Genomic DNA, 16833 nt, shown 5'->3' on the forward strand with positions numbered 1-16833 from the left:
CTGCAAGAGTAGCCCCCACTCGCCACAACCAGAGAAAAGCCCGTGCGCAGCAACAAAGACCCAACACAGCAAAAAATTTTAAAAATTTAAAAAAATTTTTTTAAAAGCAGCAAGAGAAAAATGACATCTTGCTTATAGGAGAAAAACAATTTGAGTTACAGTGGCTTTCTCATTAAAAACCATGAAGGCCAGGGACTTCCCTGGTGGTCCAGCAGTTAAGACTCTGTGCTCCCAATGCAGGGGGCCTGGGTTCGATCCCTGGTTAGGGAATTAGATCCCACATGCCACAACAAAGATCCCACATGCCGCAACTAAGAACAGATCCTGTGTGCTGCAGTGAAGATCCCACACACAGTATTGAAGATCCCGCATGCTGCAACTAAGACCTGGTACAGCCAAATAAATAAATATTAACAAACAAACAAACATGGAGGCCAGATGAAAGTGGCACATTTTTCAAGCACTGAAAGAAAAGAACTGTTGAGCCAAAAACTGATACTCGGCAAAATAGCCTTCAAGAGTTAAGGGAAAATCAAAACATTCTCAGATGAAGGAAAAGTAAGAGAATTTGTCACCAGCGGACCTATTCTAAAAGGATAGCTAAAGGAATTCTCTAAACAGAAAGTAAATAATAAAGGCAGGAATCTTTGAACATCAGGAAGAAAGAACATGGTAAGCAAAAGTAAGGGTAAGTAAAGTAGACTTTCATTCTCCTCTTAAGTTTTTAAGATAATCTTTGACATGTTGAAACCAAATTTATAACACTGTCTCCTGTGGTCCTAAATGTATATAGTGGAAATATTTAGGTCAATTATATTCAACAATTATATGTCTATGTCTATATATATATATATATATATATATATATACACACACACAAACAAATACACTCAAAAACATTACAGAATTCTAAAAAAAGTAGTAATCCACCAGAAATGCAAGAAAAAGAAAATAGAAGCAAAAAAGAAAAAAACAGAATAAACAGAAAAAATTTTAAGTGGCAAACTTAAAACCCTAATATATGAATAACCACATTAATTATGCAAGTGATCTATGTAAGAAAATAAATGTCTAAAATATACTAATTAAATGACAGAGATTATTAGAATGGATTTTTTTAATGACCCAACTATATGCTGTCTATAGGAAACTCACTTTAAATATAGTGATGTAGACACGTTGAAAGTAAAATGATGGAAAAATATGTTATCATGAAAACACCATTCATTAAAAGAAAGCTGGAGTGGCTATATTAATATCAGATAAAGTAGATTTTACAACAAAGAAAATGTTGCTAAAGACAGAGAAGGACATTATATAATGGGAAAAAAAGGTCAATTTACCACGAATACATAGCAATTCTAAATGTGTATGCACCAAACAACCCAGTTGCAAAATGTGGGAAACAAAAACTGATAGAACTAAAAGAAGAAATAGATAATAGACTTATGGATACGAGTATAACTGGGGACATCAACACTCCCTGTCAACTACTGACAGGACAACTAGACAGAAAACCAGCAAGGATATAGAAGAATTCAACAACAGGATCAAATTGACATTTATAAAACTCCACCCAGCAGTAGCAAAATACACTTCTTTTCAAGTACCCACAGAATGTATACCAAGAAGGACCATATTCTGGGCCATAAAACAAGTCTCAATAAATGTAAAAGGATTCCTGTCATACAAAGTAAATTCTCTGACCTCAGTGGAGTTAAATTAGAAATCAATAACACATTTTGAAATGAAACCAAACCTGCACCTCCTAGCTCTGTGTCTGGGACTTGGTTTGTCCATAGAATTTATCTAGTCCAATCTTCTCGTTATTCAAGTGAGGAAACCAGAGCTCAGGGAGGAGACATGATGTCTTCAGGGTCTCTCAGGTGCTCAGTAAATATGCATTGGATCGATTGATTAACTAATCAATCGATTAAACATAACACAACAGCAAGTCTTTCTGGAATAGCTACTCCCACTGGAAGGCACACACCTGAGCTCACCACGTCTGTAACCCCTTCTGGGGTCTCTCCTCTGGAACCCCAGCACCTTACATCTCCCTTTATCACACACTGTCCTGCTAGAACCCTGATTTCTGGCTGTGCCAGAGCTCCTCCCCGGGCAAGGACCAAGTCTTATTCATGACAGCTGCTTAGCCGATATTTAGTGTATGAATGGATAGATCTTTTCTTTAAGGAATCTTGCCTCCCAGGAGGACAGGTCCTTCCAGTGGATTCTGTACAAGGTGTAGAGCACAGTGGAGTCAGCAGGGGTGCTGTGAGCTCAGGAAGGTCATCCAAGCCTTTGGGATTTCCTGCTGCCCCTTGTGAAGGGCTGTCGTGGCTCTGGAGCTGCTTGATGGGTCGTAGGTCTGTCTTCTTACATGTCCTGCTTTGGATGCCCCAGCTCACGCCCACGACCTCCCACCCCTCTACTCTGCTTTCATCCTGAGGTGGGCAGAGTAAGAAAACTTGCCTGCATTTTCCCCTCTTGTGATCTGATTCCAGAGGTTTGGATCATGCATACATTTCTTTTCCCTCTGATTTATATCCATATTTAAATCTTGCTTGGAGAAGTCATTATTGGATTCCCTCAGGCTTTTGGTAGAGAGTATATGAGATCCTTGATAAGCTTAATATATTTTTATTAAAATTTAATAAGCTATATTGTTTTCAACTTTAAATCATAATTTAATTCATTTTATTTAATATATGACCCACAATTCTACAATTACTTAAAAAAAAAAAAGCTGTGATGAGATTGTAATAAGTTCTGGGGACCCGATCTTTCAAAGACACTATCTTTACTCCTGAGTGAGCCATGCCTGTCATGTGGCAGACAATCTGTGCTTCCATTTCTCGTGTGACATTTAGAGTCAGTACACGGGGGCGGGGCAGCAACGGCCCCTTGAAGGCTTCAAATAGGTCCTCTGTGGAAGATTACAGGCAGGCTCTTTTTAAATGCTACCATTAAAAAAATAAAATTTAATGGAAAGAGATAAGCTTTTTCCAGCACAGGCTGGCTCTGATTTTCTATTTCCTTAATCTGTTTTACATATTGCTGCAGGAAATTAAATCAAAATTGTTCTCTCTGACATGTGCATGTGTGGCAGTTGGGAGGGGCTGAGAAAAGGGAGACACACAGCTACAGGAAACAATTGTCCTGGTTTGTCAGAGATTTACTGCAACTTTGTTTTTGGGGGAAAAAAAGACCTCCTCATCTTCTTGCTGGGCTGAGGGGCTGTGGCCGCCATGCAGAGGCAGCCTGTGCTGACAGCTACATAGGGCTTCCCTTTCTACATTGCTGAGAACTGCTGCCCCAGCTCACCTGTAGGCCCAGGTGATGTCCAAGACAAGGACCAGACGTCCCTCCGGACCAAGTCTGAGTTTTGGCTTCCCGTCCTGTATACTCAACCTGCCAGATTACTCTCACATACACACACGCACACACACACACACACACACAGAGAACATAGTCATCACCATATTTTGCACATTACTAAATCCTATTTCTTTCTTTCTCTCCTTTTCTCTTCTACCCCACCCATCACTCAGAGAAAATTACAGTGTTTACTTGTTAATCCTATTTATACTTGGTTTTACCTTCTAGACAAATGGGATGGATTTTTTCCAGTCTCTTCAATGTGGTCCCTCTGCTCCCAGCTATGCCCATTTCCTCTCTGCTTCTAGCCACCCCTGTGGATAGGATCCTCTAATCTTAGTCTCTCAAATCCTACACATACACACCCAGGGGTTGCCCCCGCCCCATTTTTGCTACCGGTGCTGCATTCACCACCAAATAAGAGATCGTAGGTCACAACCAGCAGCATCTTGACTAGGAAGACCTTCATGGCTCCTCAGGGTGTCTCAGAAGCCAGAGACATCAGAGACCTCAGAGACCCTCCAGGCCCTCTCCTTGGTCACTGAAGACTGCAGGTGGGGGCTGCACAGTGCAGTCATGGAATGAACACTGGGTTCACCCTGGGCTCCCTCTCAGGCCAAGTATGAGGACATTGCACCAGATGGTCTTTATGGCCCTCCCGCAAGGAAGCAGGCTGGGAGGTATGGAAGTGAGGCCTGGGGAAGGCCAGGTGGCTTCCTTTCCTGGCTGTGGCTCTGCAGTTCGTGAAGGGTTGCAGGGCCGGAAGCCTCCTTCTGATACTCAGGCACCTGCCGTGCTGTGGGATGAGCAGGAATGAACAGGAAGACTCCAGATCAGCCACAATTAACTTTGTCTCTTGAGGAGTAGGCCTTATTCTTAAAGCTGGAAGGGAGGAGACAGTGAAACGTATGACTGGAAGAAAGGCAGCGAGGAAGGAAGCTGGAGCTATAATACGTCTGAAACATGCAGATCGACCTTACCCTTCAGAGTGGTATGAAGATGACTGTCATGTAGCCTCTGAGTCAAGTCCCTGAGAAGCACAGAACATTCTCCAGATGAGGAACCTGGAGAAATAAAACAGGAGGACACAGAGAAGCTGGTCTGGGAGTTCTCCTGAGAAACGAGGCCAGGCCCTAACCCAGCAGAGAGCTGTGAGGGGCCGGAAGGGCGAGAGCCCTCACAGGTCAGGCAGGCCTTTCTCCAGCCGACCTGTCCGTGGGGCTTGGAGGAGCACTACTTCTCTTTCTGCAAAGAGCTTTTCAGGTGATGCTCTGGCCCATTCACCCTCCTCTGTCAGATCACAAGTACAGCTGGCCCTCTGTCGAGTGGAAGGGAAGAGAACATCTAAGCAGCTTTCGAGTGAGAGAATTTCCCATGAAGGGCTCGAAGCATCTCTCCAGTCTCTTTTTACAATTGCGCTCTCATGCAGGCCCCTGCCTGGGACCTTGAGATGTCTAGAACAACAGAGGACCTGGGGGAGTGGGGCGGGAGGGAGACAGGAGACATTTGTTCCCTGAATGGCATCAAACATTTGTTGTTGATCTTCTGCCCAGAGACATCTCACCGAGCTTGGCTGCCTCCAAGGTGGAGGCTACTCCCAACTCCTCCCCTCGGTCTCGAACACCCCTCACCCTGCCCCACTGCACCTCGGGATTTGCTTGCAGATGCTCTGCACCCACAGGGCAGAACCACTCAGGTTACTAAGAACCAAATCCTCACGGCCCTGACTCATCACAGCCCCCTTCTGGTTTTCCAGATGGGATGTCACAGGTGATGGGCCTGCCAGTGCAGGATTACAGCCAACTCCACGGGCAGAGCTCTTTTCCAGGCTGGGACACCAGAGCCTGAGGTGGTGGGCCTTTCCCTTTTTTTCCCTCTCAGCAGCTAAATCTAGACCCCGTCTGTCTGCCTGTTTTCCTTTATCCCAGCTAAAGGGAACATTTTTTTTTTTTTTTTTTTTTTTTGCAGTACGCGGGCCTCTCACTGTTGTGGCCCCTCCCGTTGTGGAGCACAGGCTCCAGACGCGCAGGCTCAGTGGCCATGGCCCACAGGCCCAGCCGCTCCGCGGCATGTGGGATCTTCCCGGACCGGGGCACGAACCCGTGTCCCCTGCATCGGCAGGCGGACTCTCAACCACTGCGCCACCAGGGAAACCCGGGAACATTTTTTAAAGAGGCCAAAAGGCCAGGAACACAGCCCAAAAGCACTCCTAGCCCTGAACACCCAGTAGAATGAAGAGGTGCTCCGCAGCTCTAAAGTCTCTATGGCTTTAAAGAGATTCATACCCAAGAATCCCACCTCCAGAGATTTATCTTAAGCAAATATTCAGCAAAGGCAAAAAAGTCCTATGCTAGAAGAGCTACATCATAACAAAAAATTGGTAGTGAACTAAATTTCTAAGAGTAGAATTGTACACAGCCAGTAAAATGGTAATTATGTTGGCTATAAGTCACCACTGAATAATAAATCGTTGTTATTATTTGGTGAGAGCTTACTGTATCAGTTGTTCTCAACCCTGAGGGCACGTTAGAATCTCCTGAGCCCAGGCCTCACCCCCAGAGAATAGGCTTCAGTTGACCATGTGTGGGGTTTGGGCGCTGGTACCTTTGAAAGCCCCCAGTTGATACTACTGTGCAGCCAAGGCTGAGAGCGTGGAACTGAGAGGCAGGTGCTTTTCTGGATGCTTAACAGCCCCCAAAGTCTCTTTACCTATCTATCTCTCGAGGCACATTCATATTGAAGACAATGGGTCTGGTGCCCACCCCCACCCCACTGGGGGGCCCTCAGTTTGGGCAGTGCAGGATGATACTGTTTATCTCTAATTTATTGCAAAAATATTTTTGAGGATATTCTGGCTATTTATTGCTCGATAACAAACCATCCCAAAACTTAGCAGAGTAAAATGACATCCTTTTATTATGCTCACAGATGATTTGAGTCAGGAATTCAAACGGATCACAAGAGGAATGGCTTGCTTCCTTTCCATAATGCCTCTTTTCCACAGTGTCAGCTGGGAAGATTGGAATCTGGCTATCTTCTGGCTGATGGCTGAAATTATCTGGAGACTTCTTTATGCACATTTCTGGTGTCTAGGCTAGGATGACTTTAAAGATGGACTCAGCTAGGACTATCAACCAGAGCATCTCCACTTGGCTTCCCCATGTGGCTTGGGCTTCCTCACAGCACGGAATCTCATGGTTCCAGGAGCAGATATACTAGTGAACAAGGCAAAGGTTGCATGGCCTTTCTGACCTAACTTTGGAAGTCAGTAGCATTAATTCCATCACACTCTATTACTGAAGTGGCCACAAACCCATCAGATTTCAGAAATATTTTGGAGGTAGAATTGGCAAGATTTAGTGAAGATTGAACATGGGGAGTGAAGGCAGGGACTGTCAACATGCCAATGTTATAATGTCATATGACATGAATACAAAAATTATATGTATACATTATATGTATCACAGTGCATATAGATGAGAATTAAATGCAGCATGCAAAAATGAAAATTATATTTTAAGATGATAGCAGCCTAGTAGTTCATCTTTAATATTACTTAATCATTTTAGTAACTCGTCTTAAACCTCTTTACCTACACCAAACCTAAGCTGTAATAATCCCTGAAGATTATTGTTGGACAGCAGGCCCAGCATGACTCAAGTACTAAGTCTGCTTTCCAAGCACCACATTACAAAATCACCCTTGTCACTTCATTGCTAGTGTGGAGAACTACTGTGCTGCTCACACTGCAGACTCTGGGTTTCTTCAGGCTCCTGATGTCATGGGAAAAGACGAGGAGCAGGCAGGGACCTGCCTAATTTGGGGTTCTAATCCGTCTTCTTTCTTTTCCCTTTAGGCTTTTGATATTATGAGAGTGACACATGGCAGGGAGCACAGCCTGATTGAAGATTTGATTCTGCTCTTAGAAGAATGTGATGCCAACATCAGAGCACCCTAAGGGAACCCCCATAGAGGGAGAGACAGCTTATACCTTTATTGAATGCCTTATTGAGGTCACACACTCTATATTTTGTTTGTTGTGTGAACCTCCCCTATTGGAAATGCTGTTCTGTATTTACTTTGGTAAATAAAGTCAGACATATGGTTTGCACACCACATGAATCTTTAGTTGTAGAGAAGCATGATTATAATAAATATAAAAAATTTCGTTGAAAATGCCATCTGGTAATTGTTTTCTTTGCTTACTCGTTGGTAATGTTTAAGATCTCAGCATTAAAGATAGAAAATCCTATTAAAAGCATAACAGAATAAGTTGTAACTTTCTCCTTAGATAAACGGAGGGATAGTTGGATAAGAATCAATGTTTTCATATTTGCTTCCAAGCAAAAACTTAATGTCCACTTTGGCAGGAAGCACGATTTTCAGATGTCTTCACTGCTTGCGGTAAACGATATGTGTGTCCATTATTCACTTCCAAATACATCTCCAACACAAAAAGTTTTACTCTAAATCCTAGAAAGACCTCATGTTAGGTTTTATTAGAAAAGGACAGGAGGTCTTAATGGGAAAAAAAAACTGTTTTTCATATGTCTCATGGCTCTTTGTGTAACTCATTCTGAGCACTTTATAACCCTTTGTGTATGTCATGCTTTTTTTTTTTTTTTTTTTTTTTTTTTTTTTGCGGTACGCGGGCCTCTCACCGTTGCGGCCCCTCCCGCCGCGGAGCACAGGCTCCGGATGCGCAGGCTCAGCAGCCATGGCTCACGGGCCCAGCCGCTCCGCGGCACATGGGATCCTCCCAGACCGGGGCACGAACCCGCATCCCCTGCATCGGCAGGCGGACTCTCAACCACTGCGCCACCAGGGAGGCCCATGTCATGCTTTTTGGAGGGGAATTTTCTTCTATAAATCTCTATGTCTAAGGTTCGACCCTGTGATCTACATAGCATGGGGCTCCATTATCCTGCAGGAAGCAGGGTTCTAACATCCCAGCTCAAATCAGGTTTGCTTTCTTTTCTTTTTTCTTACTATTATCCCCCAATTCTACGGCCTGCTTTTCCACTTTCTGCTTTAGACAAATACAGAAACCTTTTCTTTTCCTCTAGCAAATAATAACTTCTTTCATGGCTCTGGGATCCTGTGAGCAGTTTAGTACCTCAGGCTTAGAGAAGACTCCAGTAGTATTACTGAAGCCCTTGGATTCCTGCAGCTGACAGGATTCTCAGAGAACTTCCTGTCACCCACACCTTCTTTTACAAGCAAGAAAATGAGATACAGGGAGTGAAGGCAGAATCCAGAGCAGCAACTCAGGAGCTTCCCCCACCACCCCAGAAGGAGTGGCAGGTCCTCCGGCCACGTGGCTGCACTGCGGCAGCAGCCATGTCCGAATGACACATGGATGTCTGGTCGAGCCAGAAGGAACCAACCTCATTTTGCAGCAGAGAAAGCTGACGCCTAGAAACTGGAATCCACGTGAGCACCTGGTGGTCACTGTGATCACTGAAACGTGCCTGATCTCCCGCATGCTGATGAGTTCTGCAGCCGTTTCATCAGCTTGCTTGGCTCGGGCTACTGTCCATCAAGCATCAGGCACCTCTAAAGCACACAGTATCTCTAATAGCCACAGCAGCCCAACAAGGTAGGTGTTTTGAAGCCCATTTTATAAGTAAGGAAACTGAGGCCTGGAGTTAGTTAGATGCTCTGGGATCTCTCCTGATTTATTGTGACCTTGAGAAAGTGGCTGAATCTGTCTTTTTGAGAGACCAGTTCTACCCAATTCAACAAATACATATTGAATGGTTATTGTGTTTTTAGGAAAAAGAGATATAAAGACTGAATAAGGTGTGCCCCTCATCCTCAAAATGCACACTGTGTGATATAGTATTTGTATCAGTTAGTTTTTACTGCATAATAAATTATCCCCAAATAACACTTATTTTGTTCATTATTCTGTATGTCAGCAATTTGGCTGGACAATTGCTTCTGGTTTGGCCCAGGCTCCACATACCCCTGCCCTTGCAAAGTCCCAATGCAAGAGCATGGATGTGTGGAGAGGAAGAAGTTGTGGCCGTGTATGCAGTCCACCATAGCAGCCCTTGCACTCTTTTGGCATTATGGAACATATAGTGATTTTAATTAAATCCATAGACCTTGGCTTGGATGGTCTCAGCTGGGCACACTCACTGTCTGCAGTTGCTGGTGGGTCAGCTGGGGAAACAAGGGTGACTGGGGCCATGTAGCTCATTGGGCTAGCCCAGCCTTGTTGACGTTGCAGCAGGGTTCCAGGAACAGTAAGTAGGCAAGCCCCAAAGTGCAAGCACTTTTCCAATCTGCTTGGATCACATTTACTAATCTCCCATGGGCCAAAGCCAATCACAGTGCCAGCCCAGAATCAAGGGTGGATAGACTTCTCTCAGTCAGAGGAGCCACAAAGTCTATTACAAGGACATAGATCTTGGGAGAGAAAGATGTTGTAGACATTTATGCAGTCCCCCATGGCAGCCCTTAAGCTATCTTGGTGTTATGGAACATTTAATGAATTTGATGAAACCCACAGACCTTCCTTCTAGAAAAACATATACATATGAGCAAGTTGCTTGTTCACATTTGCTTGTAGGATCAGGGATTCTTGAACTCCCTACGGCCCATCAGTGGATTCCCTGGGGTCCTTCATCTAATGAAAAATAGACTTGCTGCCTTTCAAAAACCCTGTGAATTGTATTGGTTCCTAATTTTTAACTCATTAGGAAAAGAAAAAGGCCATAACAGAAGGTAGAGGTAGTAACTTACGTGCCAAATGAGCAGAGTTCACCGATAGAGCCCCATGTTTGCCAATTTTCTGAATGAAAGTTGTCAGTGATGATCCTGGATTAAGAGATTTGCCTTCACGCCTCCTAGAGAAAGCATGATGGGCTTTTAAATCCCTCTCAGCCCACCTCCAGTTTTCTGAGAAAAGCCCCTTTAAAGGAAGGGGCCCAGCCTGCACCAACTTCTAATAGAAAGCAAACATTTAAGCAACGGTAAACATCTACCAAACAACTCTACAGCTAAATAATTTTGGAGAAGGGGAAAGGAGATGGAGAATATAATTTAAAATCCATGTCACTGGTGGCTGACAATTTATTGCTGCCCCAGCCTCCACGACTGCTATTTCATTAATCCATAGTCACTGTAGCGGCAGGCTTTTTTCACATCAGTAACTTGACGCCATTAGTTACTCCTCTGGGATGAGAACACAGTTAAACTGAAAATGAACACGCTGGGCATAATTTATGGCCATGCCATGTGAATGCCAAGAGTGCAGCAGAGGAAGGCTGCCTGGGAAGCCTGTTCACTATGAGAGCTCAGGACAGGCTTCCTCTAGCCAAGCGAGAGTGCTGGGTGGGTGAAGAGGGCCGCCATCCTCTGATGAAGCCAGACAGCCACAAAGCAGAGTCCCCTCATTCAAGCTTCACTGCAGGGATGAAAGAGCAATTTCATACGTGGGAGCCCCCCGCCTCGAGTTATGTCTTGAAAATTCTTTTCTGGCCCAACCAGGAGGTGATGTTATACTCACTCAGAGTAGCCCACTGGGATTCCACAGGGACATGGTTCTGAGCATTGTCTGTGAAGCAGTACAAAATCCTATCACTGGCAGCAGCTTCAGGAAAACACCAGAGCCCTGCTTTCACCTGAGCTCTGTAAGAGATCAAGCTGACAGAGAAAGCCCAGCAATACGACCCCCAAAGTGGGACACTTGACCTTTTTGAGGTTTGTAAACATCAAAATGCTATTGGTTCACAGTCACTATATTCAAAACCAGCTCAAAATATATCAAAACTCAATTCTCTGCTCTTCATATTTAGCTCAGCTCCATCATCGTCCTTCTACCCTTCAGCACAGAAACTCAGAGCCACTGACTCTTCCCTTGTCCCTTACCAGAGGAATAAGTTCTGTCTATTTATCCTCTGAAATGCTTTTTTAAATTTCAGCCATTTTTATCCTTATCCATTTCCAGGCTCTTTGCAGGCCCCCAGCACCTCTGCAAAGACTTCCTCGCTGACCTCCTTGCTTGCCATCCCTCTGTTCCCTGCCTCCATCTAGCTGCCAGTCATCTCCCCAAAACACCTATTCCGTCATTTCCTCATACAACTCCTCTGCTCAAAAACTTACAGCGGCTCCCCATTGCCACCGCACTCGAAGTCTAATCTTCAGATTGGCATGGATGGTCTAAACTACCAAATCTTACACTTACTGATCCCTATGTGTCCCTGACAACCTAGCTGGACCAACTGCCCCCCCAACTCCGAGCTCCTGAATTATGCCCTCACTTCCTTTTGTTCATACTGACTAAACCACCTATTTAAATTGAATCCATTCTCAAAGGTCTAGCCCAAGCCTCTTCCTTTTTCTTTTTTAAAAAAAACATTCAGATATGTTATAGTCTATAACCAGAATTCTTTTTTTTTAAATTAGTTTCTGCTTTATAACAAAGTGAATCAGTCATACATATACATCTGTTCCCACATCCCTTCCCTCATGCACCTCCCTCCCTCCCACCCTCCCGATCCCACCCCTCCAGGCGGTCACAAAGCACCGAGCTGATCTCCCTGTGCTCTGCGGCTGCTTCCCACTATCTATCTACCTTACGTTTGGTAGTGTATATATGTCCATGCCTCTCTTTCGCTTTGTCACAGCTTACCCTTCCCCCTCCCCATATCCTCAAGTCCATTCTCAAGTAGGTCTGTGTCTTTATTCCCGTTTTACCCCTAGGTTCTTCATGACATTTTTTTTTTTAATTCCATATATATGTGTTAGCATACGGTATTTGTCTTTCTCTTTCTGACTTACTTCACTCTGTATGACAGACTCTAGGTCTATCCACATCATTACAAATAGCTCAGTTTTGTTTCTTTTTATGGCTGAGTAATATTCCATTGTATATATGTGCCACATCTTCTTTATCCATTCATCCGATGATGGACACTTAGGTTGTTTCCAGCTCCGGGCTATTGTGAATAGAGCTGCAATGAACATTTTGGTACATGACTCTTTTTTTTTTTTTTTTTTTTTTTTTTTTTTTTTTTTTGTGGTATGCGGGCCTCTCACTGTTGTGGCCTCTCCCGTTGCGGAGCACAGGCTCCGGATGCGCAGGCTCAGCAGCCATGGCTCACGGGCCCAGCCGCTCCGCGGCATATGGGATCCTCCCAGACCGGGGCACGAACCCGTATCCCCTGCATCGGCAGGCGGACTCTCAACCACTGCGCCACCAGGGAGGCCCCATGACTCTTTTTGAATTATGGTTTTCTCAGGGTATATGCCTAGTAGTGGGATTGCTGGGTCATATGGTAGTTCTATTTTTAGTTTTTTAAGGAACCTCCATACTGTTCTCCATAGTGGCTGTACCAATTCACATTCCCACCAGCAGTGCAAGAGTGTTCCCTTTTCTCCACACCCTCTCCAGCATTTATTGTTTCTAGATTTCTTGATGATGGCCATTCTGACTGGTGTGAGATGATATCTCATTGTAGTTTTGATTTGCATTTCTCTAATGAATAATGATGTTGAGCATTCTTTCATGTGTTTGTTGGCAGTCTGTATATCTTCTTTGGAGAAATGCCTATTTAAGTCTTCTGCCCATTTTTGGATTGGGTTGTTTTTTTGTTATTGAGCTGCATGAGCTGTTCATAAATTTTGGAGATTAATCCTTTGTCAGTTGCTTCATTTCCAAATATTTTCTCCCATTCTGAGGGTTGTCTTTTGGTCTTGTTTATGGTTTCCTTTGCTGTGCAAAAGCTTTGAAGTTTCATTAGGTCCCATTTGTTTATCTTTGTTTTTAGTTCCATTTCTCTAGGAGGTGGGTCCAAAAGGATCTTGCTGTGATTTATGTCATAGAGTGTTCTACCTATGTTTTCCTCTAAGAGTTTGATAGTTTCTGGCCTTACATTTAGGTCTTTAATCCATTTTGAGCTTATTTTTGTGTATGGTGTTAGGGAATGATCTAATCTCATACTTTTACATGTCCCTGTCCAGTTTTCCCAGCACCACTTATTGAAGAGGCTGTCCTTTCTCCGCTGTACATTCCTGCCTCCTTTATCAAAGATAAGTTGGCCATATGTGCGTGGGTTTATCTCTGGGCTTTCTATCCTGATCCACTGATCTATCTTTCTGTTTTTATGCCAGTACCACACTGTCTTGATTACTGTAGCTTTGTAGTATAGTCTGAAGTCAGGGAGCCTGATTCCTCCAGCTCCGTTTTTCGTTCTCAAGATTGCTTTGGCTATTCGGGGTCTTTTGTTTTTCCAAACAAATTTTGAAATTTTTTGTTCTAGTTCTGTGAAAAATGCCAGTGGTAGTTTGATAGGGATTGCATTGAATCTGTAGATTGCTTTGGGTCGTACAGTCATTTTCACAATATTGATTCTTCCAATCCAGGAGCATGGTATATCTCTCCATCTATTTGTATCATCTTTAATTTCTTTCATCAGTGTCTTATAATTTTCTGCATACAGGTCTTTTGTCTCCTTAGGTAGGTTTATTCCTAGATATTTTATTCTTTTTGTTGCAATGGTAAATGGGAGTGTTTTCTTGATTTCATTTTCAGATTTTTCATCATTAGTGTACAGGAATGCCAGAGATTTCTGTGCATTAATTTTGTATCCTGCTACTTTACCAAATTCATTGATTAGCTCTAGTAGTTTTTCGGTAACATCTTTAGGATTCTCTATGTATAGTATCATGTCATCTGCAAACAGTGACAGCTTTACTTCTTCTTTTCCAATTTGGATTCCTTTTATTTCCTTTTCTTCTCTGATTGCTGTGGCTAAAACTTCCAAAACTATGTTGAATAAGAGTGGTGAGAGTGGGCAGCCTTGTCTTATTCCTGATCTTAGTGGAAATGGTTTCAGTTTTTCACCATTGAGGACAATGTTGGCTGTGGGTTTGTCATATATGGCCTTTATTATGTTGAGGAAAGTTCCCTCTATGCCTACTTTCTGCAGGTTTTTTTTTTTTTTTTTTTTTTTTTTATTAGTTTCTGCTTTATAACAAAGTGAATCAGTCATACATATACATCTGTTCCCACATCCCCTCCCTCATGCATCTCCCTCCCTCCCACCCTCCCCATCCCACCCCTCCAGGCGGTCACAAAGCACCGAGCTGATCTCCCTGTGCTCTCTGCAGGGTTTTTATCATAAATGGGTGTTGAATTTTGTCGAAAGCTTTCTCTGCATCTATTGAGATGATCATATGGTTTTTCTCCTTCAACTTGTTAATATGGTGTATCACATTGATTGATTTGTGTATATTGAAGAATCCTTGCATTCCTGGAATAAACCCCACTTGATCATGGTGTATGATCCTTTTAGTGTGCTGTTGGATTCTGTTTGCTAGTATTTTGTTGAGGATTTTTGCATCTATGTTCATCAGTGATATTGGCCTGTAGTTTTCTTTGTGACATCCTTGCCTGGTTTTGGTATCAAGGTGATGGTGGCCTCGTAGAATGAGTTTGGGAGTGTTCCTTCCTCTGATATTGTTTGGAAGAGTTTGAGAAGGATGGGTGTTAGCTCTTCTCTAAATGTTTGATAGAATTGGCCTGTGAAGCCATCTGGTCCTGGGCTTTTGTTTGATGGAAGATTTTTAATCACAGTTTCAATTTCAGTGCTTGTGATTGGTCTATTCATATTTTCTATTTCTTCCTGAGTCAGTCTTGGTAGGTTGTGCATTTCTAAGAATTTGTCCATTTCTTCCAGGTTGTCCATTTTATTGGCATAGAGTTGCTTATAGTAATCTCTCATGATCTTTTGTATTTCTGCAGTGTCAGTTGTTACTTCTCCTTTTTCATTTCTAATTCTATTGATTTGAGTCTTCTCCCTTCTTTTCTTGATGAGTCTGGCTAATGGTTTGTCAATTTTGTTTATCTTCTCAAAGAACCAGCTTTTAGTTTGGTTGATCTTTGCTATCATTTCCTTCATTTCTTTTTCATTTATTTCTGATCTGATCTTTATGATTTCTTTCCTTCTGCTAACTTTGGGGGTTTTTTGTTCTTCTTTCTCTAATTGCTTTAGGTGCAGGGTCAGGTTGTTTACTCGAAATGTTTCCTGTTTCTTAAGGTGGGATTGTATTGCTATAAACTTCCCTCTTAGAACTGCTTTTGCTGTGTCCCATAGGTTTTGGGTCGTCGTGTCTCCACTGTCATTTGTTTCTAGGTATTTTTTAATTTCCTCTTTGATTTCTTCAGTGATCACTTCCTTATTGAGTAGTGTATTGTTTAGCCTCCATGTGTTTGTATTTTTTACAGATCTTTTCCTGTAATTGATGTCTAGTCTCATAGCATTGTGGTCGGAAAAGATACTTGATACAATTTCAATTTTCTTAAATTTACCAAGGCTTGATTTGTGACCCAAGATATGATCTATCCTGGAGAATGTTCCATGAGCACTTGAGAAAAATGTGTATTCTGTTGTTTTTGGATGGAATGTCCTATAAATATCAACTAAGTCCATCTTGTTTAATGTATCATTTAAAGCTTGTGTGTCCTTATTTATTTTCATTTTGGATGATCTGTCCATTGGTGAAAGTGGGGTGTTAAAGTCCCCTACTATGATTGTGTTACTGTCGATTTCCCCTTTTATGGCTGTTAGTATTTGCCTTATGTATTGAGGTGCTCCTATGTTGGGTGCATAAATATTTACAATTGTTATATCTTCTTCATGGATCGATCCCTTTATCATTATGTAGTGTCCTTCTTTGTCTCTTCTAATAGTCTTTATTTTAAAGTCTATTTTGTCTGATATAAGAATTGCTACTCCAGCTTTCTTTTGATTTCCATTTGCATGGAATATCTTTTTCCATCCCCTTACTTTCAATCTGTATGTGTCTCTAGGTCTGAAGTGGGTCTCTTGTAGACAGCGTATATATGGGTCTTGTTTTTGTATCCATTCAGCCACTCTGTGTCTTTTGGTGGGAGCATTTAGTCCATTTACATTTAAGGTAATTATTGATATGTATGTTTCTATTCCCATTTCCTTAATTGCTTTGGGTTCGTTATTGTAGGTATATTCCTTCTGTTGTGTTTCTTGCCTAGAGAAGTTCCTTTAGCATTTGTTGTAAAGCTGGTTTGGTGGTGCTGAACTCTCTCAGCTTTTGCTTGTCTGTAAACGTTTTAATTTCTCCATCAAATCTGAATGAGATCCTTGCTGGGTAGAGTAATCTTGGTTGCAGGTTTCTCTCCTTCATCACTTTAATTATGTCCTGCCACTCCCTTCTGGCTTGTAGAGTTTCTGCTGAGAGATCAGCTGTTAACCTGATGGGGATTCCCTTGTGTGTTATTTGTTGTTTTTCCCTTGCTGCTTTTAATATGATTTCTTTGTGTTTAATTTTTGACAGTTTGATTAATATGTGTCTTGGCGTATTTCTCCTTGGATTTATTCTGTATGGGACTCTCTGTGCCTCCTGGACTTGATTAACTATTTCCTTTCCCATATTAGGGAAGTTTTCAACTATAATCTCTTC

The 16833-nt window shown here is 42.6% G+C and overlaps 1 protein-coding gene across 3 annotated transcripts in view; it reads left to right on the plus strand.

Moving 5' to 3' along the window:
- The window catches only part of SMYD3 (SET and MYND domain containing 3), a gene marked incomplete at its 5' end in the record, with an annotated part of 751002 nt that extends 743579 nt beyond the window's left edge, over positions 1-7423 (plus strand). For all 3 annotated transcript variants that reach the window (XM_079724186.1, XM_079724187.1, XM_079724188.1), the window contains one exon: positions 7238-7423. In XM_079724186.1, coding sequence (XP_079580312.1) covers positions 7238-7339 — 102 coding nt within the window. In that variant the 3' untranslated portion in view covers positions 7340-7423. The remainder of the gene's footprint in view (positions 1-7237) is intronic.
- Between the last annotated feature and the right edge of the window lie 9410 nt (positions 7424-16833).

This window comes from Hyperoodon ampullatus (genome assembly GCF_949752795.1).
Source record: "Hyperoodon ampullatus genome assembly, chromosome: 2".
Lineage (NCBI taxonomy): Eukaryota > Metazoa > Chordata > Mammalia > Artiodactyla > Ziphiidae > Hyperoodon > Hyperoodon ampullatus.